Raw genomic sequence first — 24,813 nt, forward strand, 5'->3', positions numbered from 1 at the left:
CCTCTCACCTTCCTGTGCCACGTCGTATTACAGTGGAGGAGGAAGAAGAGAGGTGAGCGGCCAGGCTCAGAGAGGTGGGAACCCCAGGAGAAGCAACCCCCTTCTATGGGTTTCCCCACCTCACCCCATTTTCTCCACATGGACCGTTGGCTTGTCTTCCTCTGTCCACACAAAAAGTCCCTCAGTGCCAGGAGCCGAGGAGCTGCGGGCTCTGGGTCTGTGCCACACAGTGCTCACCTGCCAGCATGAAGTCGGGGCACTAAGAAGTAAAGACAATGCAGTCTGACAAAAGGCTGTCGTGGGGTCATAGGAGCACATTTTGAGTGGCACCTAGCCCAGCTGGGACACTGAGGAAACTTCCGGAGAGAAGAGACATCGACGCCTGTGCAGTAGAAGGAGTCAGCCAGACAAGAATGTGGGAGAGTTTTCCGGGAGTGGAAACAGCATTTGCAAAAGGCCCAGGGGGAGAGAACTAAGTGGGCCCGGGACCCTCAGGGACTCCACCTGGTTGGAGAGTGGTTAGGAATCGAACCTCTGCCAGACACAATTGTAACCCAACTCTGCATTTAGAGCCAATCTTTTTTAGGGGGAAGATGGGTACAGTTTTTATTTCCTACAACTCACATTTTGTGATTTAAAAAATCCAATAAAGTCATTTAAAGCAGACATGCAGGAAAAATAACAAAGGGAATGCACCCAAATAATAATAATTGCTTATTTAAGATGGTAGAATGCTTGGTGGTTTTTTCTTCCCGCATGTTTCTCTGCAGCATGCAATGTGGTTACACTGTTGGCAGCACAGCAGTTGTGGGACCCACACCGCCAACACAGCTCCTCTTCACTCGCTTACTTCTCAGTCTTGCTGGTCAATCCTAACCTTCCTGTAACTAATCCTTTCTTTCTTTTATTTTCTTTATTTCTCCCATCCCCTTTCTGGTATCTAATTTCAAATTTTATGGCAAGATATCTTCCCCTCTTCCCTTAACTCTCTGCTAGTTATTTTGCTTACCTCCAACCTTATCCTCCACCCTAATACCAAGTGTTACTACAAAGCAAGGGCCCTTCTCACTCGCTCCCTAGAACCCTCGCCTCTTTACAAATTACAGGTAATCTAGAGTCCCAAGACCTCTTGTGACTATGTACTTGTTTTCTGGCAGTCACCCCAAGTTGCCTTTCTTCTGGAAGGCAACAAATGGCACTAGGGTGGCATTCCATGTTCTCCAGTTGAGAACAAACACACTGTCTGTCTCCAGAGACTTTTGCATTGGGGGCCAATTTTAAGGCACCCCTGGAGGACTCTTGGAAGGAAAGAAAGCGTCATCTGGATCGTTTCCCACTTATGGGAGGTGAACTCTCCCAGGTGTTATGGCAGGTGGAGGCCTCGTGGGGGCAGTATCCACTCAGAGATGTGCCCAACGGCCAGGGAAGCACTCCTGGGAGGGCCTTGCTGGGAAGGTCCGGGTCTGCCAAACCACTGGCCACAGACTAGATCCTCCGAGTGCCCCACGTAGAAAAGGGGGTTCTCTCTCTGGCAGCACCCCTCGCAGGAGTCTGAAGGGACTCCCCAGCCATGGGCAGTAAGGAGCCAGCTGGTTGTGAGATGTGGATAGTGATGTGTGCCATTTCTCAGGGTGTACCCTACGGTGCTGGAAAATTGGCAGCCAAGGGTAGCTCTGACTCTGTGAGTGCTCGAACAGTTTGTTTGATGGTATCCAGTATAAACCTTACTGAAAAATATTTATCATCCAGCACCTAAGGGAATTCAAAACACTAACATGTATAGCCGGTATTCTCATCCCTGTGGACCAAAAGGGATCATTTCTGGGCAGCCTGACCTCATGGAGGCAGTGTCACCAAATATCATGCCACTTTAGCTTTGCTCCAAAGAAGGAGACACTTTGAGGAGGGAGAGAAGGGAGGAAATCCAGGCCAGAGGATCCCAGCCCTGGTGCCTGGAGGCATTGTGATGAAAGCTCCCATTAGTGTCAGGTGGGCAGGGACTGCGAATGAGGTGAAAGGTGACAATCACACTCAAACCAGTCACCAGCAAAGGTTCCCCCAGAGAAGGGGTTGATGGTAATGATAACTAATATTTACAAAACTCTGTGACTCAGGCAGGGAGAGGAGCCACTTCCTGTGCAAAGCTCATCAGCACCTCCCAGCCACAGAGTGTGGGTAGGTGGGCTGTCCCCATTCCCAACTGAAGCTCAGAGGGGTGGAGTGACTTGCTCAAGGTCACAGGTCCAATAAGTGGCTGAACTGTCTGGCGCCAGAGCCTGCTGATGGTGTGCTGTCCAGCCTCCCTAGTGGAGGCTCAGCCTCTCTTGAGTCTCTCACCCAAGGTCATACATTAATAAAAGAAGTCAGAACTTGAGCCCAGAACTCTCTGAGCCCTTAAGCTGTGCTTCTTCTAAGTTGTATCTGCCCAAGGCCCTGCCCAGCAGCCAGGCCAGTGGCCAGAAATGAACAGCCTCGGCCCTGGCCCCTCTCCTAATTCCTCTGAGTAGGAGGATTTGCTCCCTTTCCAGTGAGTCTCTCATTCCCAACATCAGGAACTCTGAACAGGAACAGATCCTCTCCTGACCTTTAGCCTCTCGTGTTCATCCCAGAATCCCCAGGAATCTCAGCTGCAATAATAGTCATAGCAACTAACCCTTGGAGCACATGCCCCATGCCCGGCCCCGAGCCAGCGCTCAGCATGACTACTGCGTATATTCCTAATGGCAGCCCTTAGAGGTACCTAGTTATCCCCACTTTCCAGATGAGGCAAATGAAGCTCACTTCCCAAGGAGACACAGCCAAGTAGCAGACTCTGATGCTGAAGGCTCCAATCACATGCTCTTTAAAGACCAGGTAATAATTCAAACCTCTGAGTATCCCAATCATCTGAGAAGCCTTCTGAAAATAAAGATTTGCATCCCTAACCTCTCCCTAGGGATTCTGGTTTTGCAGGTCTAGGGCAGGCCGGTATTTTTTATCAAGCTCCCCACATAGTCTTGCTATCTGGCCATGGTGACGAAATTGCTTCTAACCACCAGTAATAACAGCCGATCAAATTCTGCCTCCAAACCAGTCATCTTCAAACTCTTCTACAGAGCCACCAGACCCTAAGAGCCAGCTCTAGGTGGAACCCAGGTGGGGTTTTATCCCAGAACCCTCTTATAGGCCAGGGGATTTGTTAGCTCCGTTCCTGGGCTGGAGCCAACCTGCTGCCCCACCCTCCACCCTGGCACCAGCAGACCTGCCCAGCTGGTTTGCCGGAGGGGCTCAGCCTCTTTTGCCATCTTAGGGCTCTTCTTGCTTCTGATTTATTAGGGCTTCAGGAAGTACCTGTAGGGGTTGTGGGCAAGGATCATGTGGAGAAAAGGGCTGGGCAGGGGGCCACTTTGACCACAGGCTGCTTTGCACACCACAGGGGGCTGGAAGGGCCCAGGGCAGCCCCATCACTCCACCAGTCACCTCCCAGCCGCCCACCTGATGCTTGTCTCTCTTAGTCAGCTTGTACCACCCTCAGCAGCATCCTGATCTCACTGAGACAGGAGCGTCTTTGGTGTGACTAACGTGGATCCCTCTTATAATCTAGCCTGGCTCCGGATGAGTCCCATGCCTCCTGCTAAGGTGCTCGAAGGAGGGGCTTCGTCAGGGACTGACAGGATGTTGCAGAGGAACTCAAGGTGTTGATACTATGGTGGTGGATATGGTTTCTTGTTTGTTTTATATTCTATGGCCAAACGCCAAGCTCAGCAGGCGTGCATTGTATAGACAGGTGCAGGAGGCTGGGCTGGTGGCTTGACTGACCTCACCAGATCCAGGTTTCCTCATCTATAAAGTAAGAAACACAAAACCAGCTGTGGCCACTTCACAAGTCATCATAGGTATAAAGGCTGGTTTAATGATCGTAAAAATTATAGGCAAATGTAGCTTACCATTATGATGACACATTTGTGTCCTAATATGTTTCTGTCCCTCAGGGAATGCAAGGTCCTTATAGCTTCACATGGGACCTCAGAGCCAACATTCTTGGTGCAATAGGGTCTGGGGATGGCAGGGGAAAGGAGGGCTGGGAAGGAGTAAGAGAGGGGGCACTTAGGAGAGGGGAAAGGGCAGTGGGCTGGGGAGTGTAAGAAGAGAAAACTCTTACCTTGAAAGCTGCGGATGTCTGGGCCTTGATACTCATTCATTCGTTCCATGCAACAAGTATTTCTTCAGGCACTGATCTAAATTCCAGGGATATCACAGTAAGGAAGACAGACAAACATCCCTGCCCTCTTGTGGGGCTTACATTCTAAGGTAGGAGAAGCAGACAATAAAGCAAATAAAAAATAAATCTTTTTTTTTTTTTTTTGAGGAAGATTAGCCCTGAGCTAACGTCTGCTGCCAGCCCTCCTCTTTTTGCTGAGGAAGACTGGGCCTGAGCTAACATCCGTGCCCATCTTCCTCTACTTTATATGTGGGACGCCTACCACAGCATGGCTTTTGCCAAGCGGTGTCATGTCCGCACCCAGGATCCAAACAGGCAAACCCTGGGCCGCTGAAGCGGAACGTGCGCACTTAACCGCTGAGACACTGGGCCGGCCCCTAAATCATTCTTAAGATGGTGATAAGTGTTGAGGAGAAAAATAAATCAGAGAAAAGGTATGAAACCTGAACCTTATAAAATTTGAGCCTCCCCTCTCCCTGATACATATGGAATGAATTCACTTTTAGGTCCTGGGCCCAGGAAGGGCCCACTCTGGGGCAGTATTAAATTGATGGGAAGGTGTCCGAGGACTGGAGACCTGCAGGAGGGGAGGGAGGCTGTGGATATCTGGGGGGAACAGCAAGAGAAGGCCCTGAGGCAGGAGGGTTTGAGAACAGTGTAGAAGCCGGTGTGGACTCAGCAGGGCAATGTAAGGGGAGAGGAAAGAGAGGAAACGGGAGCGAGCGGATTGTGAGGGCCTTTCAAGCCGTTGTAAAGACTTCTTTGGCTTCTGTTCTAGGTGAGATAGGAATGAAACCGGCAGAGTGTTAGCCATTGATGATGAAGTAGCTAGGAACTAAAGTTTTTTTCCTTTTTGCAATTACTGATTATGGCTTTTAGCTGTTTAACCCGCCCATTGTTAACTGTGCTGTTTAGGCAATATGCTGTCTGACTCCCACTAGGTTCCTACAGATAACATCTCCCTGGAGCCTGGGTCACCATGGAAATGGGCATGTGAGCTGTATTCCAGGAATTAGAACCCCTTGTCCACTTCAGGCCAGTTGAGACCACCAACCCATCAACTGGGCTCATGCAGATGTCCAATAGGCGACCTTTTGACGTCAAGAGGCTAAAAACTCCCCCCTCAGATCATGCTAACGCCACCATCTTGTGAACATGTGTCCCATGAAGAGGCATGGAGTCTGACTCTGCTTGCACAGATCATCAATTACCTCACCTCTCCTCACCTCCAATCACCTCTCTCCACATTTCAGACCACCTTGCCCCCATCCCATGAATATCCCTGAGTCCCTCTTCTCGGGGAAGCGAATTTGAGGCTCATGTTCTTGCTTCCTTGAGTGGCTGCCTTGTGAGTAAACTCGCTCTCTGCTGCAATCTCGTTGTCTTGGGGTTTGGCTTTCTGGGTGGCTTTCTGGGCAAAAACGAACCTGGTTCAGTAACAGGAAGGCCTTTGAGCAGAGAAATAACAAGATCTCACTTGCATCTTCACATAATTCCTTTGTCCACCAGAGGGAAGGAGTACAAGGGTAGATACAAGTGAATGGTGAGAAGCGGTCAGATTCTGGAAACAACAGTATTTTGAAGGTAGAGCCGGTAGGATTTGCTGATGGATTAAATGTGGGTGTGAGGAAAAGGAGGTCTGCCAGGATTTTAGCCTGAGTGACTAGAAAGGTGGAGTTGTGATTTCCTGGAGAGAGGAAGTCTATGGGAGGAACAGGGCACAGGCGGAGAAAGGAGTTAGGGTTGAGATCTGTGAGGGTCGAGATGCCAACTCAGCATGGAAGTGCAAAGGGTCAGTGACAGATATTTGGGCATGGAGTTCATGGGAAGGGTCGGGTGAGAGATATAAATGTGGGACTGGCAGTGAAATGTACTGATGGTATTGACAGCCATGAGATTCCCAACTGACATCAGCAAGGAGCGAGCGTAGGCTGAGAGAAGAGCCCAATGGAGCCTGTGGGCACAGAGAGGGGGAGGAGAGGGACCCAGCAAAGGAGGCTGAGAAGGACCAGAGAAGGAGGAGGAGACCCAGTGGAAGGCTCCTGAAGACTGTTCCAGGAGGCGGCAGTGACCAGCTGTGTCAGACGCTGCTGACAAGGAGCCGCTGGATTCAACAAGGAGGAAGTTGTTCTTGGCCTTAGCAAGAGCAGTTTCTGGAGAGCAGTGGACAGTTCCAGGGAGCATGTGACGAGAAGAATTAGGGGACAGCGACTGGAGACAACGTTTTAAGAGGAGTTTTCCTCTTAAAGAGGGCAGAGAAGGGGCCAGCCCCATGGCCAAGTGGTTAAGTTCATGTGCTCTGCTTGGGCAGGCCAGGGTTTCACCAGTTTGGATCCTGGGTGTGGAACTAGCACCATTCATCAGGCCATGCTGATGTGGTGTCCCACACGCCACAGCCAGAAGGACCCACAACTGAAATATACAACTATGTACTGGAGGCCTTTGGGAAGAAGAAGAAAAAAATAAATTAAAAAAATAAAAATAAATAAAGATCGGTACAATCGCAACAAAAAGAATAAAATACCTCGGGGTGAATTTAACTAAGGAAGTGAAAGACCTATACAATGAAAATTACAAGGCTTTTCTGAAAGAAATGGATGATGACATAAAGAGATGGAAAGACATTCCATGCACATGGATTGGAAGAATAAACGTATTTAAAATGTCCGTTCTACCTAAAGCAATCTACAGATTCAACGCCATCCCAATCAGAATTCCAATGACATTCTTTACAGAATTAGAACAAAGAATCCTAAAATTCATATGGGGCAACAAAAGACCCTGAACTGCTACAGCAATCCTGAGAAAAAAGAACAAAGCTGGAGGCATCACAATCCATGACTTCAAAACATACTACAAAGCTACAGTAATCAAAACAGCATGGTACTTGTACAAAAACAGGTGCACAGGTCAATGGAACAGAATTGAAAGCCCAGAAATAAAACCACACATCTATGGACAGCTAATCTTCAACAAAGGAGCTGAGGGCATACAATGGAGAAAAGAAAGTCTTTTCAACAAATGGTGCTGGGAAAACTGGACAGCCACATGTAAAAGAATGAAAATTGACCATTCTTTTTCACGATTCACCAAAATAAACTCAAAATGGATCAAAGACTTAAAGCTGAGACCTGAAACCATAAGGCTTCTAGAAGAAAATGCAGGCAGTACACTCTTTGACATCAGTATTAAAAGCATCTTTTCGGACACCATGTCTTCTCAGACAAGGGAAACAATAGACAGAATAAACAAATGGGACTTCATCAGACTAAAGAGCTTCTTCAAGGCAAGGGAAAACATGAGTGAAACAAAAAAACAACCCACTAACTGGGAAAACAAATTTGCAAGTAATACATCTGACAAAGGCTTAATATCCATAATATATAAAGAACTCACACAACTCAACAACAAAAAAATTAAACAACCCGATCAAAAAATGGGCAGGAGACATGAACAGATATTTCTCTAAAGAAGATATATGGATGGCCAACAGGCACATGAAAAGATGCTCATCATCACTGATCATCAGGGAAATGCAAATCAAAACTACACTAAGATATCACCTTACACCCATTAGAATGACAAAAATAACCAAAACAAATAGTAACAAATGTTGGAGAGGTTGTGGAGAAAAAGGAACCCTCATACACTGTTGGTGGGAATGCAAACTGGTGCAGCCACTGTGGAAAACAGTATGGAGATTCCTCAAAAAATTAAAAATAGAACTACCATATGATCCAGGTATCCCGCTACTGGGTATCTATCCTAAGAACTTGAAATCAGCAATTCCAAATGTCCCATGCACCCCAATGTCCGTTGCAGCATTATTTACAATAGCCAAGATGTGGAAGCAACCTAAGTGCCCATCAACTGATGATTGGATAAAGAAGATGTGGTATACATACACAATGGAATACTAGTCAGCCATAAAAAAGAACAAAACCGTCCCATTTGCAACAACATGGATGGACCTTGAGGGAATTATGTTAAGTGAAATAAGCCAGGTAGAGAAGGACAATCTCTCTATGACTCCACTCATATGAGGAATTTAAACATGGGGACAAAGAGAACAGATTAGTGGCTACCAGGGGAAAGGGGGGTAGGGGGTGCACACAAAGGGTGAAGGGGTGCACCTACAACACAACTGACAGACAATAATGTACAACTGAAATTTCACAAGATTGTAAAGAAAGATTGACAACAGACGTTAGCTCAAATGCCAATCTTTAAAAAAAAACTGACTGCTGGGACCAGCCCAGTGGCGCAGCGGTTAAGTGCACATGTTCTGCTTCAGCATCAGTTCAGATCCCGGGTGCAGACTTGGCACCATTTGGCAAAAGCCATGCTGTGGTAGGCATCCCACGTACAAAAGAGAGGAAGATGGGCATGGATGTTAGCTCAGGCCCAGTCTTCCTCAGCAAAAAGAGGAAGATTGGCAGTAGTTAGCTCAGGGCTAATCTTCCTCAAAAAAAAAAAAAAAAAACTGCTGAGAAGTCCTTTAACTAGTGAAAGAATAAGCAAGCTGTGGTATATCCATACGGTGGAATGCTACACAGCAACAAAAAGGAGTGAACTACTGATATATCTGGATGAATCTCAGATACATGATGCTGAAGGAAGCCAGTCTCCAAAGTTTATATACTGTCTGGTTCCAACCATCTGACATTCTGGGAAAGTCAAAATTATAACAGAAAACAGACCAGGAGTTGCCAGGGGCTGGAGTGAGGGGATCGACTGCAAAAGAGCAGCACGAGGGCTGTTTGGGGGTGATGGGCCTATGTGTACCCTGATTGTGGTAGTGCTCAGCTAAACTGCATGCACTTGTCCAGAACTGAGCACCAAAAACAGTGAACTTGGAAATTGCATTTTAAAAAAGAGACTAGAGATCGCTACTTAAAAAAAGTAGTGTCCGCTGTCATTCTTTGACATCTACCACCACTACTTGGGAGGGGTGGGTTTATCCTTTGAAGTTAATGATGTTCAGGCTTCATTCTTTTTCTTAGAGGGCCCCCAAAATTGCACAAGCCTCAGGCCCCAAGAAACCTGGGTCCACCCTAGGCCGGAACCCCCACGGTTTCTTGTCTCTGGGCCCCACAGGAGCATCCGGCCCTGCCCGGTTCTCCATCCTCAGCCTTCTTCCCTTTGCCTCAGTGCCTGGCATCTGTGTTCCTCTGTCTACAAAGCTCTGCCCCTGGACGTCTGCATGGGCGGCTCCTGTGGTGTCCAGGTACCAGTTTATATGTCACCACCTCAGAAAGGCTCTCCCGGGCGCCAGTCTCCTCTCCACTCACCCTGCTGGGTTCCTTCCAAGTGCTCATTTCTCTTGTTGTCTTGCCTCTCCTCCTACCCTGTAAGCTCCGTGAGACTAAAGACCTTGTCTGTCCTTCGACACAAGTCCTCAGTGCCAGAGCAGTGGCTGGTCTACGGAAGTCCATGATTAATAGTGGAGGAGGGCTGGAATTAGGGAATGATCGAGAGGGTGTCATCTTAATCCCCATTTGACAGAGAGGTGGACTGGTCTCACAGAGGTCAAGTCATCCAGTCCAACTCAGGATTCACATCTAGGCCCTTGGGCTACAAAAGCCCAGCCCAGATGCACAGCTGTGGGACTGCACCCCGCCCCCCCTCACAGCACACCCAGGTGCCCATGTCACCCAGGCAGGCGACTGGCAAACGTGGAGGGCTTGTGGTTTTGTTGAAGTTGCTGGTGCTATTCAGAGCACATTTTGTGCACAGAAAGAATTATTTGCACTTTCTTCGGCTTTCAAAACAGAGTCTAGCGACCAGCCCCGTGGCCAAGTGGTTAAGTTCCTGCACTCCACTTCGGCAGCCCTGGGTTTCGCCAGTTCACATCCTGGGCACAGACATGGCACTGCTCATCAGGCCATGCTGAGGCGGCATCCCACATGCCACAACTAGAAGGACCCACAACTAAAAATATATACAAGTGTAGGGGAGGATGACATTTCCTCTACTGGCTCTGGGTCCTTCTGGCTGGAGAATGAATCAAATTCACATGAGACAGAATAACAGGAGAAAATTAAACAAAGCTTTATGACACGTATGCATGGGAGAGGCTCAGGCAACCTGAGCAACTTGCCAAAATTGCTGAAGCCACCACCTGAGATATCATCTTCAGCTAAAGACAAAGGAGGATGTTGGGGTGGGGGGGAGTCACTTACGGGGAGGTTACCAGAGAAGTACAGTAAACAAGAGTAAGATTAGGGGCCGGTCTAGTGGCAGAGCAGTTAAGTTAGAATGTTCTGCATCGGCAGCCCCAGGTCCGCCGGTTCGCGCCCCAGGTGCGGACATGGCACCGCTTGGTAAGCGTCCTACATATAAAGTAGAGGAAGATGGGCACGGATGTTAGCTCAGAGCCAACCTTCCTCAGCAAAAAGAGGAGGATTGGCAGCAGTTACCTCAAGGCTAATCTTCTCAAAACAAACAAACAAACAAACAAGAGTAAGATTATTATGCAGATTAAGGTCCTTGCCTTCAGCATTGATTAAGAGTTTCTAGAGATAAGTTCATCCCCCTTGTTGTTGGTACAGAGAGGGAGACACCCTTACAGATGGAGATTTCCTTTACAAATGTAAATGTCTCTTACAAAGGGTAAGTAAATTCTCCTTTTCAGAGTTTCTTTCCTGTCTGCCGTTTTTAAAAGTAACCAGCCCAGGTCTGCCTGGTGGCACAGCGGTTAGGCTTACACGTTCCGCTTCCGTGGCCCAGGTTTTGCCAGTTCGCATTCCAGGTTCAGACATGCCACCGCTTGGCAAGCCATGTTGTGGTAGGCGTCCCACATATAAAGTAGAGGAAGATTGGCACAGATGTGAGCTCAGGGCCTGTCTTCCTCAGCAAAAAGAGGAGGATTGGCAGCAGATGTTAGCTCAGGGCTAATCTTCCTCAAAAAAAAAAGAAAGAAAGAAAGAAAAAAGAAAGTATCCAGCCCAAAATAATCTTTATGCCAAAGATGCATATCTTGGCGTAGCCAATTCCAGTCCCCCACACAACTATGTACCGGGGGGCTTTGTGGAGAAAAAGGAAAAAAAAAAATCTTAAAAAAAAAAGAAATATACATTTGCATGTGCTTCCTATCTAACAGAGCCGCAACTCTTAGATGGAACTGGATTATGCACGTCTCCCTGGCTCCAAGGTCTCAATAGGAAAATCTCGCTGGGGACCACCCAGGCCACAGTTGGGCTGGGCCTCCCTTGGGCCAAGGTCAAGACAGGGAGGCCAAGGTTAAACAGATTCAGAGCAGGGATCTAGAGCAAGACTACCCTGTTCAGATCTGCAGTCCACCCTTGGCCAGCTGTGAGGCCCAGGCAAGTACAAACTCATTGGTGCCTCAGTTTCCACATCTGTAAAATAGGGATTAAATTCCCTAGGAATTTTGGTATGAGGGAGGGATGGTGTAAGAGGGGGTAGGTGGAAGCCTGGAGCTGCCAAACAGGAAGAAGGGGTGACTGCCCTTGGGCAGTGAATGTGGCTTTGCTGCGGGGTCGGTGAGCCGAGGAGTCGAAAGAAAGATTTCTTAGACTCTTAAGATCTGGCAGTAGTGCTCTTTTATTTAGAGAATAGAATAGCATGGGGACAGGACCCATGGGCAGTCAGACATGCTGCTGGCATGGGGAGCTGCTGCTGCCGCTGCTGGCATGGGGACAGGACCCATGGGCAGGCAGAGCTGCTGCTGGCATGTTGCTGCTGCCGCTTCTGCTGCCTCTGCTGCTGCTGCTGCCCCGAGTTGAGGGTTAGGGCTAAATTTAAGGCATAGGTATGTGAGTCATCTCTTTAAGAAGACAAAGGAAAGAACATGAAAAAAAGTTAAAATGGTATCAGTGCAGGTGGGGTCTGGTCATTGGGTGATCCCATGACTTTTAGACAAGAATCAAATCGGATTAAGTAAAGGTCAGAAGCCACCACCCTAAATCAGTTACATGAGATTGCCAGACAGCAACCAACTTAAGTTCTTGCCTTCCCCATTAAGAGTTTCTAGGGACAAGGTCATCTCTCTTCTTCTTCCTGGTACAGAGAGGGAGGCACCTTTTACAGATAGAGATTTACCTTACAAATGTAAATGTGTCCCAACAAGGGCAAGTTCCATTCCCCAGAGCCTCCTTCCCTGTCCCAGTTTATCAAAAGCAATCAGCCCCAAACAATCCCGATGCCAAAGAGACATATCTTGGGGTGGCCAATTTCAGGTCCCTACAAGCTCATCCCCCCTTCCTTCACAAATGCAAATCTCTCTCAAAGAGCAGGCAAATTCCAATCCTCGGAGCTTGCTTCTCATCTGCAGTTTTTTAAAATTAACCAGCCTAAAATCCTCATCAGAGACCACCAACAGATCAACTGGGCGTGCATAGATGTCTAATAGGCGACCTTTCCACATCAAGCAGGTAAAAACTCCTCTCTCAGATCATGCTAACGCCACCATTTTGTGAACATGTATCGTAGGAAGAGCCATGAAGCTCGACTACACTTGTGCAGATCAATTACCTCACCTCTCCTCACCTCCAATCACCTCTCTCCACACTTGAGGCCACCCTGCCCCCATCCCATAAATATCCCTGAGTCCCTATTTTCAGGGAAGCGGATTTGAGACTCACGTTCTCGCTTCCTCACACAGCTGCCTTGTAAGTAAACTGTCTCTCTGCTGCAATCTCGTCTCGCCTTGGTGTTTGGCTCTCCAGGCGGGGGGCAAAAACGGTCCTGGTGTGGCAACAGGCACAGAGTTTCCATGCCCTCTCCACGTGAGTCACCTTCCCAGCACCCAGATGTGTTCACTGACCCAGAGGCTCTCCAAACTCCCACCTTCAGGGTTTTTTTTGTTTTTCTTTTTAGGAAGATTAGCCCTGAGCTAACTACTGCCAATCCTTCTCTTTTCACTGAGAAAGACTGGCCCTGAGCTAACATCCATGCCCATCTTCCTCTACTTTACACGTGGGATGCCTGCCACAGCGTGGCTTGACAAGTGGTGCCATGTCCACACCCGGGATCTGAACCAGTGAACCCTGGGCTGCCGAAGCAGAACGTGTGAACTTGAACCTAACTGCCTGGCCACTGGGCCAGCCCCACCTTTAGGATTTTTATGGAGCTTCCATTAAGTAGGCAGGTGTGGTTCAAAGGGGCTTGTTATGAATAACAAAAGATGCTCACTTTCACCTCATCACTCTGGAGCTATTCCAGGAACTAAGGACAGAATGTTCTAAGAAAAGACATTCGTTTCACCTTTATCACTTGGGAAACGACAAGGGTTTTAGGAGCTCTGGCCAGGAGTTGGCGAGGAAGACCAAACTATACATTTCTTATTACATTACAATATCACAACAGGTGTTCAATTCCTTAAACAAATATTTACCGTGTGCCAGGCCTGGGACTACATTAGTAAATCACCACAAAAGCAGCAATGGTTCCAGTGGAGAGGCAGGATGGTGTAGTGATTAGGGATGCTGACTCTGGACAGCATAGATATGATCCCTGGTTCTGAACTTTTTTTTTTTTTTTTTTTTTGCTGAGGAAGATTTGCCCTGAGCTAACATTGGCTGCCAATCTTCCTCTTTTTGGATGTGAGCCGCCACCACATTATGGTCACCTACAGACAAGTGGTGTAGGTCCACGCCTGGGAACCCAACCCAGGCTGCCAAAGAAATGGAGCACACCAAACTTAACCACTAGGCCACTGGGGCTAGCCCTGAACTCTCTCGCTGGGTGTCCTTGGACATGTTATTTGCCTTCTTCATGCCTCAGTTTCCTCATCTGTAAAATAGGAATAGCCCTGGTGCCTGTTTAAATGAGATCAAGAATGCTAACTGCCCTTAGCCCAGGAACTGGCACAAGGAGAGCTCTCTGTCAAAGGGCTGTCGTAAGAGCCACTTCCATCACATCTTATCCAGAGTACATACTAGCAACACGACTTGCCACCGTTGATGTTGACCTTGATCACCTGGCTGAGATAGTCTGTCCAGGTCCCAACTGATTTTTATGCCAGAGAAACAAGAGGTGATGGAGAGAAGGTCTCTGACTCTACCCGTGGCAACCGTTCTAGGTCACCGTTCAGCAGAGTAGCCACAGCAAGCAGACAGCTCACATGCGCAGAGCAGGTCTTCCAGGACAGGCACTGTGATGACCACCTGACCCTGACTTCATTTGTCCCCTCAACAAGCCCATTAGTGGGGCGAAATTCTTCTTCTCAAGTTCTGGAGGAGGGAGCAGAGCTTTCGAGGCCTCACAGGAAGTCTCACCGGCTCAGCTCTGCTCGGAGCTGCAGGCTGCTCTGGAGTGAAGGTGAGGGAGCCGTGGTGGTGGGGGCCTCCTCTCTCAGGGTGACAGCTGGGACAAGAGACATGCGTGCTTCCCTTCAGTGCCCAACCCGGAGCCCTCCTGCCTCCTTCTAGCCCACGCCTCTACCCACATGGATAGAGGTTAAAAGACAACCAGGTCAAAAAGAACGTCCAGATGGGACCAGGCATCCAAAGCCTGGAGAAATAAAATTAGCAGAAAAAATGGCTAAAAAACTTTTTGATAGTTTTCTTGACGGTATTAGAATAGAGCCTTTTGGCCGTGTAGATGCCGTATTGATTTAACCAGTCCCTTCCTGATGGGTGGTAAGCACACTTCCTATCACTATTACAATGCATCTAGGGACATCTACGTACCTAGAACTTTCTGCAATCTGTGCTAGAAAGAGTCCTGACACTGTACCTGCTGAGTCACAGGGCAGAAGTATTTTAAATTTTGGTACACATTACCAAATTACTCCTGAAAGGGTACATAGTTATATATTCCTACCAACAGGTGCCCATTTTCCCACAACATTGCCAATACTGGTAGTTATCTTTTTATTAATTTTTGAAAGACAAGGAAAAGTCATCTCATTCTCCTCTGTATGACTTTCATTATTAGCGAGATTGAGCATCACTTCTGCTTTACCAGCCATTTGGATTTCTTTTTATATATACATACACACAATTCATGTCAATGGCCCAATTTTTCGGTCATCTTTTTCTTATTGTTTTATAAGCATTCTTTATACATCATAGATATTAGTTCTCAGTTAAACATATGACAAATATTTTTATCAGTCTATCACTCATTTACCGTCCTTCCCTCCATGCAGAAGTTTCCCCTTTTTAGTTGGGTCAAGTCTGCTGATTTCTTCTCTTATAGCTTCAGAGTTTTATGTCACATGTAGAAAAGCTTCTCCAACTCTCACTTTCTGTAGTCATCAGTTCCGGCTCACGAACAAGTCTTATCTTTATCCACCCACTGCCCCACCAACTGCCTGGCCTTTCAATGCCCTGCACAACTCTCCAGCCCCAAGCCAGAGCTGGGCCCCTTGGAGTCCCAGGGCCGGCCTAGACCAGGGAGCTGCTGGGTGCCCGGCTCCGGCCTCAAGCTCTTCTCCAGCTCTGCTGCCACCCGGGGGGCTGCGGCCTGGATGGCATCCTGGATGCTGTGTAAGTCCCACTGGGTCCTCAGGAGGGCGTCATCGAGTGTGAAGAAGCCGTCACGCGTCCGCCGCACTTGGGAGCAGAGCGCAGTGGTCTTCAGCTCTAGGCCGATTTCATGCACCAGCCTTCGCAGCTGCTTCTGCGTCTCATGCATGCACTGCACCTCTGCCAGGGACACACAGGGACGGACACAGTGGGCAGGAGCACAGCCTCTGGTGCCTGCTCATCTAGATCCACACCCCTCGATACTTCCCGGTTGTGTAATAACTTTAGCAACACCGCTTAGTTCTCTAGGGCTTTGCTATTCAGTCTCGCCCAAGGGCCAGCCATTAAAGTCTGTTAGACAGGCAGACCCTCAGGGCCCTCCCAGACTTGCTAATCAGAATTTGCCTATTAGGGGCTGGCCCGGTAGTGCAGCGGTTAAGTTTGCACGTTCTGCTTCTCAGCGGCCCAGGGTTCGCCGGTTCGGATCCCGGGTGCGGCCATGGCACCACTTGGCAAAAGCCATGCTGTGGTAGGCCTCTCACGTATAAAGTAGAGGAAGATGGGCACGGATGTTAGCTCAGGGCCAGTCTTCCTCAGCAAAAAGAGGAGGATTGGCAGCAGTTAGCTCAGGGCTAATCTTCCTCAAAAAAAAAAAAAAAAAGTTGCCTTTTAAGAAGAGCTCCAGGTTGGGGGGCTGGCCCGGTGGCACAGTGGTTAAGTTCATGCACTCCGCTTCAGTGGCCTGGGGTTTGTGGGTTCAGATGCTGGGTGTGGACCTACATACCACTCATCAACCCATGCTGTGGCAGCGTCCCACATACAAAAAATAGAGGAAGATGGGCACGGATGTTAGCTCAGAGGCAATCATGCTCAAGCAAAAAGAGGAAGATTGGCAAGAGATGTTAGCTCAGGGCCAATCTTCCTCACCAAAAAAAAAAAAAAAAAAAAAAAGACCTCCAGGGGATTTGTGGATAGGTTAAAATTCAAGAAGCGCTGTGCTAAGCCTTGGCTGGCTCATCTGTAAAAACAAGTGGTTGTGAGGAGTCTAAGAGATGATTTATATAAGATGCTTTGCATTGGGAGAGTCTTGGTCAGTGCTCAAGAAAAGGTTAATGTGATCTACAGAAAAGAAAGAAGTGGGGGGTGGCGGGCTGAGCTGGATGGGACTGGGGAGGTGAGAGTGGTGTCTGATGGCCCACAGCTTGAAGCCTGGGTGGCTCTGGAAGTGCACTGCTCAACACAGCCTTTGCTTGTTGAGGTCTGGCTTCAAAGAGCAACTTGGCGGGAGACAGGACAGTGTTTGTGTGATCGGCCAAGGCCAGCCGGCAGAGACTGGGGCTGGCCTATGTGGGTCTCCACAAGGGCAATCCACAGTGACTCCCCAACCCCACCTCCGCTCCGACTTCCCAGGGCGACTCACCCAGGAGGAACTCCGGAGGTGCAAAGTGGAGGCATCGGATGCCGGTTATCAGCATCGGGGACTTGTCTGTGGGCCGGATCAGACCTCTCACGGCCATCTCATAGGCCTCCTGGGTCTGCAGGTCAAGGCTGGAGTACCTGGGGATGGGAAGGGGGCTAGAGTCAGGCAGCTGGTGAGCAGTGGGAGCTGGGCTCACTTTACCCCAGCAATGCCCCACCACGAGACACCTTTCCTGAAGCTCTTCATTCACTTTCCATCTTCCCTGCCCCTCCAGCCACCTGTGCAGCTGCCTTTTTCTGTTCCCTCAATCCCTAAATGCTGGCTCTGTTCTCCTCTGCACACTCTCCCTGGCTTCAACAGTCACAGACGTGCTGTCTCCTCCCAGCCCCCGGGCTCTCTGCCATGATGATACGTGTCCCTGGCTTTCCTCTCCATTAGAGCATATGCTCCCCAGAAGGCCAGCCGGGGTCTCTTGTTCCCTTGGTCTCCCCAGGGGCTGGCCCAAGACCTGGCACACAGAAACACTTCTGCGTGCTGTGGAAGGAACGGGTGGTTCATGTCTGCTCTGGGGCTCTGAAAAGACGATCTGTGGAATCTGTCCCAGAGCGGGTGGAGCCTAGAGGGGGCCCTATGGGCACTTCTTGCTCTTGCAGAAACTCGAGCGCCCCTTCCAGGGAGGTGTGGGTTGGGCCCCACTTACATCACCAGGGCCTTCTGATGGGAACCTTGGATCAGGGCGAGGATCCGGTCCAGCTTCTCTCTGGTCACGTGGTCTGGAAAAGCCAGCAGATGGTCAGCACACAGGTGCTCGCTGGGGATGGGTGACATTAAACTGGCAAACAGCCTTCCCCCAAACCAGCCCCGTCCTTGGAACCTGGAGCAGGTACCAGAGCATCCTCTGGTCTCAGGGTCCACTTGGTGGGTGGAGAGGCCTTTGAGAATCTTATGAAAGCTCTAGGCCCTCTTCTCAGGAAGATACACATGAACTCAAGATTTTGAGGACATTTTCAAGAGGCTCGCAGACTCCAGGTTAAGAACACTTCCTTCTGGAAATGAGGTTCAAAGATGTAATGTGACTTGCCCGATATTCTAAGCCACGTCTCCTGAGCCCTTGTCTGGGATTTTCCATGCCAGGGACCCTGGAAGGGAGGGTGCCATCTGTCCAAATGCAGAAACATTTGGTGGTGATTAGTGGGAATGACTCTGCCTGCTGGTCCTGCCAAGTGACTGTGGGGCAGGTGACAGGCAAGCCTATGGACGCTCACAAACTCTGCTGGGAGGCTGATCCTGCAGTCTAGCTGGGGCAGGCGCCAACTTCCGGCTCCAAAGGCCAGAGTTCTGGGAGCAGATGTGGTGACAGAAGGCTTGCCAGCCTGGAAGAGCCTAGGCCTCTCATCCCTCGGGTCTGGCTTCATTCATGCTATTGTCCTACCTGGAACACACCTGCCACTCCCTCCTCCCCCTTCATTTATGGCCCAGCTCAAATGCTGCCTCCTCCTCAAATGAAGCCCCGCCCCCGGAGCATGTTGCTTCTTTCTCCTGGCTCCTGCCACTCTACACCTGGGTCTCTTTCCCAGCAGTTAACTTTCTTTGGTTTTTACACGACTTCTTAATTGATACATGAATCTTCTTTAAGAAATTTAGATCAGCACCAGCAAAAATCTCCCCCCGCTCCAAATTCTGGCTTCCTCTCTCCCAGAACTGTCAACTTGGCAGTTGTCTTCAGGCATTTTTTGGGTGTTGACACACACCTACATGTGCAAATACACAGTATTCCTCTGCCACCTGCTTTCAATCTTCTCCAGAAGATGTTATGTAGATGCGTAGAGGTGTGTGTCTGCTCTCCCTGCTAGATTGTGAGTTCACCAGCATTAGGGACCCCATCTGATTCACCGTATGTGGCCCCAGTGCTGGCACATAGCTGGTGCTCCAAAATCATCTGTCAAATAAGCAAGTGCATTAGATCCTACGGAGAGTGCGAAGTGAAAAACGAGCCAGCCAGCCACCATCCAGCACCTCAGCACCTCTCACATCCCAGGCCCTATGTGTGACCACAGTCCCTGTTCTCACGGGTGACAGCCTGGTGGGGATACAGATATTAAATAATCACTAATCATCAGTTGATTACTATTCTGAGTCTACTCAGTCCGAGTCTGGGGGCTAAAGCAGGTTCCTTGGGCAGGCGACATTTAAGCCAGGTGAGGAGGCGAGCACAGGGCGTTCCTGGAAGACAGAATGACCCGTCCACAGCCGTCCACAGCCAGCCGGGGCTCGGTGTGTCTGAGAGTAACTGAGAGGGAGCCCACGTGGAGGTGAAGAATCAGAGAACGCAGATGCGGAGGCAGCCGGAGCAGCCCCTTCCACTGCCCTAGGCTCTCACCATATGTTGTCTTCTCCACCAGCCGCCCGTCCTCACAGAAGTCATCTGTGGCTTTGCCCAGGAGGCCGCGCACCGTGTAATCCTGCGAAGACAGGGAGGGCAAGGGATGCTCAGCATCTCCGCTCTAGGCTTCAGTGCTGAGGAGGGAGGCGTGGCTCGGCAGCTCCTGCCCCAGAGGTGCTAGACTGGGGCCAGGGGGTGGGGGCCCTCAGGTCTTCCTCAGGAAGCTCAGGCGCTCAGCCCCTACCCAGCTGCCCCACTGTCCCCTGGGGAAGGGCACCTTTCCCACAAAGGGCACAGACAACCACCGTGCAACCACCCCAGGCCTCCACATCTCTCCACTCTAGCCAAACCTGACTTCTCGTGCCAGGCCCCTCCTACTATGCCCTGTCGGCTTCTCTCCACCCCTCTAAATACGATCTGTGCAGCTAACTGCTTCTGCCACAAGTAAGAGTAATGACGACGATGACAGAGATGACGACAACGGTGACATTTACTGGGCATTTACCATGTGCCAGCGACTGTGCTAAGTTACATGTAGTCACTGATTTAACCTCCAAAGTAACCCTATTGAGGAGGTACTATTATCATTCCCATTTTAGAGATGAGGAAACTGAGGCACACAGATATAAGCAAGCCACCCAAAGACACATAGCTGGCAGAGAGGTACAGGCTGGGTTTTGAATCGAAGCCATTTGGCTCCAGAATTTGTGCTTTTAACCACTAAAAATAAAGGCCCTCTAACATGGCACCTCTGCAAATTCGTGGTGCCAGACTCCACGGCCCCAGCCTAGACAAAGGTTCCCTATGCCTGGAAGGTGATGTCCACTTCTCAGTCTTCAGGAAAGAATGGAGTGGTGTCGTGATCAAGATCTGGTGTTGGACAGATCCAGGTTCAAATCCCAGCTCTGCTCCTTAAAGGCTGTGTGACCCTAGGCAAGTGACATCCCTTCTCTGCACCTCAGTAAAATGGGTTAACCACAGATCCTACTTCACGGTGGAGCTGTGAGGCATCCACGGGGGAGTCCGTACACAGTGCTCAGCTGGGAGCAGCCAGCAGTAACGCCCACGGTCACTACTGCGTTACTACCTCTCCCCTAGCACACGACCATAAAAGGCTGGCTGATGGCCTGGGTGTGCCCCATGGAATCTTCTCAGCTTCAGAACCCTGCCAGTGACCCCCAGAGAAAGGACCAAGGGGAAAGCAGGCTGTCCCCAGCGCCCCATCCGTACCTTGGTGAGGTGAGCGTTGTACATGTCGGTGAGGAGCCTGCGTCCACGTCCCACGCCGAGCACTGAAAGGCACCCAGCCTGATCTCACACCTGGCTCCCCTTCCCATTCCCTTGTGACCCCCCCACCCGCCATCAGAATACTCCCACCTCCAACGCTGCTAAAGCCAGCAAAGGGGAAGGAGAGCTTCTTCCAGAGGGAACAAGCAAGCTCCCGGGAGTATACAGGAAAATGCACGTCTGCGCCCCACCCATATGTACGGACTCTGAGTTGTCATGGGGAGGGGACCTAGGATCCTTAGTAAGCTCCCTAGGGGGTTCTGATGCACTTAAAAGTAAGAGACCACTGGCCCAGACACAGAAACCTACACTCGAATCTGGGGTAGCTCTGAGCGTGTCCTTTAACCTCCTTGGGTCTCAGGCTTTATCCTCATCAGTAAAACAGGGATAAAAATATCTCCTGATTCCTGTGGGGGTTGTGATGATTAAGACAATGCACAGGAAGTGGTCAGCACAAAGGATGGGCCCAACAAACACAGCATTGTGGCCACTCCCAGCCTTTGCCTAGGTCTGTTTCTCCCTCTGGTTAAAAACAAGAATGACCCTCCATTCACTCCTGGAGAAGGGGTATGAGATCACGTCTGCTTGCCTGTGCCCCAGGATGCAGGACAAGGGCATTGGGACTGTCGTGCATGGAGGATATGGCCACCGCCTGACCCTGGGGACACAGATGGCTCATGATTCAGGGTTTTGTGTGTCCAGCTCCAGCAACATCCAGACCCTGGCCAGTGGAGCCAGAGTCATGCACTTGGCTACCCCACACAGGCTATGACAGTTTTCCCTCCCTGGACCAGGGGCATGTGACCAGGATGAGTGACCCTAGCTCCTGGAGCCTTATTGTATTCATCCATAAAATCATACACTGTCTACCCAGTAAGGCAGTTGTGGTGAATCCACGTCACAGGCAGGAATCACTTGATAAAGGCGGGCAATTGCGATTTCCATTCTGTGACTTCTCTGCTCCACCGGTCATCTCCCCAGCTGATCAGACTCGGGGTATCAAGGGAGGAGGGCAGTGTGGGACATGGCTGTTAGGTTACTAGTGGGCTGGGCTCCTAGTAGCTCCTCAATGCTCCCCTGTGCCCATATCACTATACCCCCAGACTCACCACGTCACCTACCAAGCACCCCAGAAGCCTGGGCATCCAGCCGATGTCCTACGCCAACCTTCAGGCTGGTGAATGTCGGTCCACACACTGGGAAGAAACAAACGGGGTCCCTTTCCTCAATGAATGAAGCAGCCCCGAGGATGGGTCTGGGCCATGTGGTGACCTCATTCCAAGGATGTAGCCTCACGGAGCCCAAAGCAGGAGCAGGTTGGACTCTCGGATTCCTCACCATGGAATCTGGAGCCCAGAATCATTTCCTCAGTTCCCTGGACCCAGAGAAAGGGCATCCCAAGATGCCTGTTACTCTGCTATCGCCATTCCCCCAGTGAGAGGCTTCACGTGGACTGGGCATAATTCTGGGAGTCAAGACTGTGGGGTTCTCTATCCAGCTCCCGCAGGACAGTCCTGGCCACTATCCCAGTGAGAAAATGGAGGCTGTGAGCTCCTTAAGGTGGGGCCTGGGTCTGTCTGTTCACAGTTCCACCCCCAGAGTCCATAACTCACCAGGTGCTCAGCAAATAACGTTTGGTTTTTTTTTGAGGAAGATTAGTCACTGCCAATCCTCCTCTTTTCGCTGAGGAAGACTGGCCCTGAGCTCACATCCGTGCCCATCTTCCTCTACTTTATATGTGGGATGCCTACCCCAGCATGGCGTGCCAAGCAGTGCCATGTCCACACTCGGGATCCGAACCGGCGAACCCCGGGCCACAGAAGCGCAATGTGCGCACTTAACCACTGAGCCACCAGGCTGGCCCCAGCAAATAACTATTGCAAGAATGAATGAATCATCAAAATATACTCATTAAATATGTGTAGTTTTTAGTATATCAACTATACCACGATAAAGATGTAAAAAAAAAAAGTGAACGCATAATGAGCCGGAAGCATTTACGTTCCTGTAGATCAAGAGGAAACGAGGGAAAGGGTACGGGGTGGTTAAGAGCCTGCTGAATCCAGGCTATGACACTTAATCTCAGCAATGAGCCTCAGTTTCCTCATTTGTGTAGTGGGAATAAGATCTACCTGGCAGGACTGTGGTGAAGATTCAATGAGATGGCGTTTGGGAAGAACTTAACACAGAATCTAGAGCAACGTCTCCCTCACACACCACACTTGTTACTTGTTATACAGTGGAGTCACTGCATATCACTGTCAAAGGGGTTTTAGAGGTTTCTGGTCAAGCCCCTCAGTCCTGCTACAGCCTCCCCCAAACAGGCCTTAATCACCTCTAGTGACGGGGGGCTCATTATCAAAACTAGTTCCACTGTTACGCAGCTTTGTTGGCTAAAAAGTCGCTGTTTCCCAAGAGCCCAAAACTCCCTCTTTAGGACTTCTACCTGAGGGTCTCAGTTCCTCCCTAGAGTCCCAGGATAGTAAAGGGGTCCACAGGTCAAATCTTCAAGCCTATTTTTTTTTTGGCCCACGAGTTCAAAGGGTTTTTATATTTTTCAATGGTTCAAAAAAAATCCAGAGAATAATATTTTGTGACATATGACAATTATATGAAATCCAAATGTCAGTGTCCCTAAATAAACTTTTACTGGAACACAGCCAGACTCACTGCTTTACATATTGTCTACAGCTGCTTTCACACTACAATGGCAGAAACGAGGCTACAAAACCTAAAACATATACATATATATACATATATATATATATATATTTTTTTTTTTTTTTTTTTTTTGAGGAAGATTAGCCCTGAACTAACATCTGCCGCCAATCCTCCTCTTTTTGCTGAGGAATACCGGTCCTGAGCTAACATCCATGCCTATCTTCCTGTACTTTATATGTGGGATGCCTGCCACAGCATGGCTTGACAAGCAGTGCGAAGGTCCCCACCGAGGATCTGAACTGGCAAATCCCGGCCCCCAAAGCAGAACATGCAAACTTAACCGCTGCGCCACCAGGCTGGCCCCCAAAGCCTAAAATATTTACTATCTGTCCCTTTCCAGGAAAATTTGCCAATCCATGGTCAAATATTTCATCCCCACTGTGGCCCTTCAAGTGTCTGGGACAGAAGGGAGTCTGAGCCCTTACTGGGACACTGACTCTGGGGAGAGATTCTCGGGGAAGCGACACCCAGGCCCCTGCCTGAATGGGCCTTACCCAGCGGATGGTCGGTGAGGGTGGGCACACTGGCGGCTGTGAGGGTCAGCTCCTTCTCTTCGCTGCCTTCCACAGGGCCCAGCAGGAAGCGAACACGCTGTTCAGGGGCAGGAGGCTTCCCAGCATTGAGACCTGAGCACACATACGTAAAAGGACATCTTGTCAATTCTGTCCGAACACCTCGGGGAGGGGGACAGGGAAGTATGGAGATGTGGAAGGCAGACAAATCCCAGGCGTAGCGAACAGAAGAGCAGTACTTAAGAAACAGACTTGGTTTCAAATCCTGACTCTACCACTTATTAACTACTTACGACAAAGTACAATACTGACTCCGTTTACCCATCCGAACACAGGGAAAAGTGAGGAGTAACGGAATGTACACAACAGATGATTAGTAAAGTGCTCTGCCGAGGCGACTAGGTCACGTGACTTTATTTTGTGGGAAGGATCAGAAGCGGAGATGGTATCCCGGGAGAACGGGAGCGGGATCGTGGGTCTCGTTCAAGGCACTCACCCTTCAGAAGCTGCAACTCCACGGTGTCCCGCAGATGCTTCCATTTTAGCCCCGGGGGCTTGTAGGCCGCGAAGAGCCCATGCAGCCGCGCCAGACCACCGGGCCCCATGCTGGAGGCCCACCGCTCGGGCTCGCGGAAAACCCCGCTCCAGCCGGAAGTGCCGTATAGTCCCGCCCCCAAATAGACCTTACAATGGGCGCCGCCATGTTTTGCAGCCGGAAGAGGTTCGCGTTTTATTGTCCTCGGGGAAAACGTGCTGCGGCCAAGAAAGTAGGGCCCGGCGCTGAACCCCTCTCCCTGAGTCCCCCACCCAAAGCTAGCGGGGCTTACCTGCTTTGGGAGTGAGGTGAAAATGGG

At 49.8% G+C, this 24,813-nt stretch overlaps 1 protein-coding gene across 11 annotated transcripts in view; it reads right to left on the minus strand.

The window, feature by feature from the left end:
- Nucleotides 1–576: 576 nt before the first annotated feature.
- TRUB2 (TruB pseudouridine synthase family member 2) overlaps nt 577–24,813 on the minus strand; it is a 37,548-nt gene continuing 13,311 nt past the window's right edge. The window contains exons 1-9 of one of the 11 annotated variants that reach the window (XM_070596752.1): nt 24,456–24,787; nt 23,942–24,073; nt 21,848–22,072; nt 20,670–20,731; nt 19,437–19,518; nt 17,757–17,829; nt 17,057–17,193; nt 4,142–4,217; nt 577–3,822 (exon numbers count right to left, since the gene is read on the minus strand). In XM_070596752.1, coding sequence (XP_070452853.1) covers nt 4,174–4,217; nt 17,057–17,193; nt 17,757–17,829; nt 19,437–19,518; nt 20,670–20,731; nt 21,848–22,072; nt 23,942–24,073; nt 24,456–24,564 — 864 coding nt within the window. In that variant the 5' untranslated portion in view covers nt 24,565–24,787 and the 3' untranslated portion in view covers nt 577–3,822; nt 4,142–4,173. Of the gene's footprint in view, nt 3,823–3,871; nt 4,061–4,141; nt 4,218–11,749; nt 11,991–12,807; nt 12,911–15,022; nt 15,817–17,056; nt 17,194–17,756; nt 17,830–19,436; nt 19,519–20,669; nt 20,732–21,847; nt 22,073–23,941; nt 24,074–24,252; nt 24,342–24,455; nt 24,788–24,813 lie in introns of those variants that run through there. The other 10 variants (XM_070596753.1, XM_070596751.1, XM_070596749.1 and 7 more) reach the window with 10 other exon arrangements.

The sequence above is a fragment of the Equus przewalskii genome, chromosome 26 (assembly GCF_037783145.1).
Source record: "Equus przewalskii isolate Varuska chromosome 26, EquPr2, whole genome shotgun sequence".
Classification (NCBI taxonomy): Eukaryota; Metazoa; Chordata; class Mammalia; order Perissodactyla; family Equidae; genus Equus; species Equus przewalskii.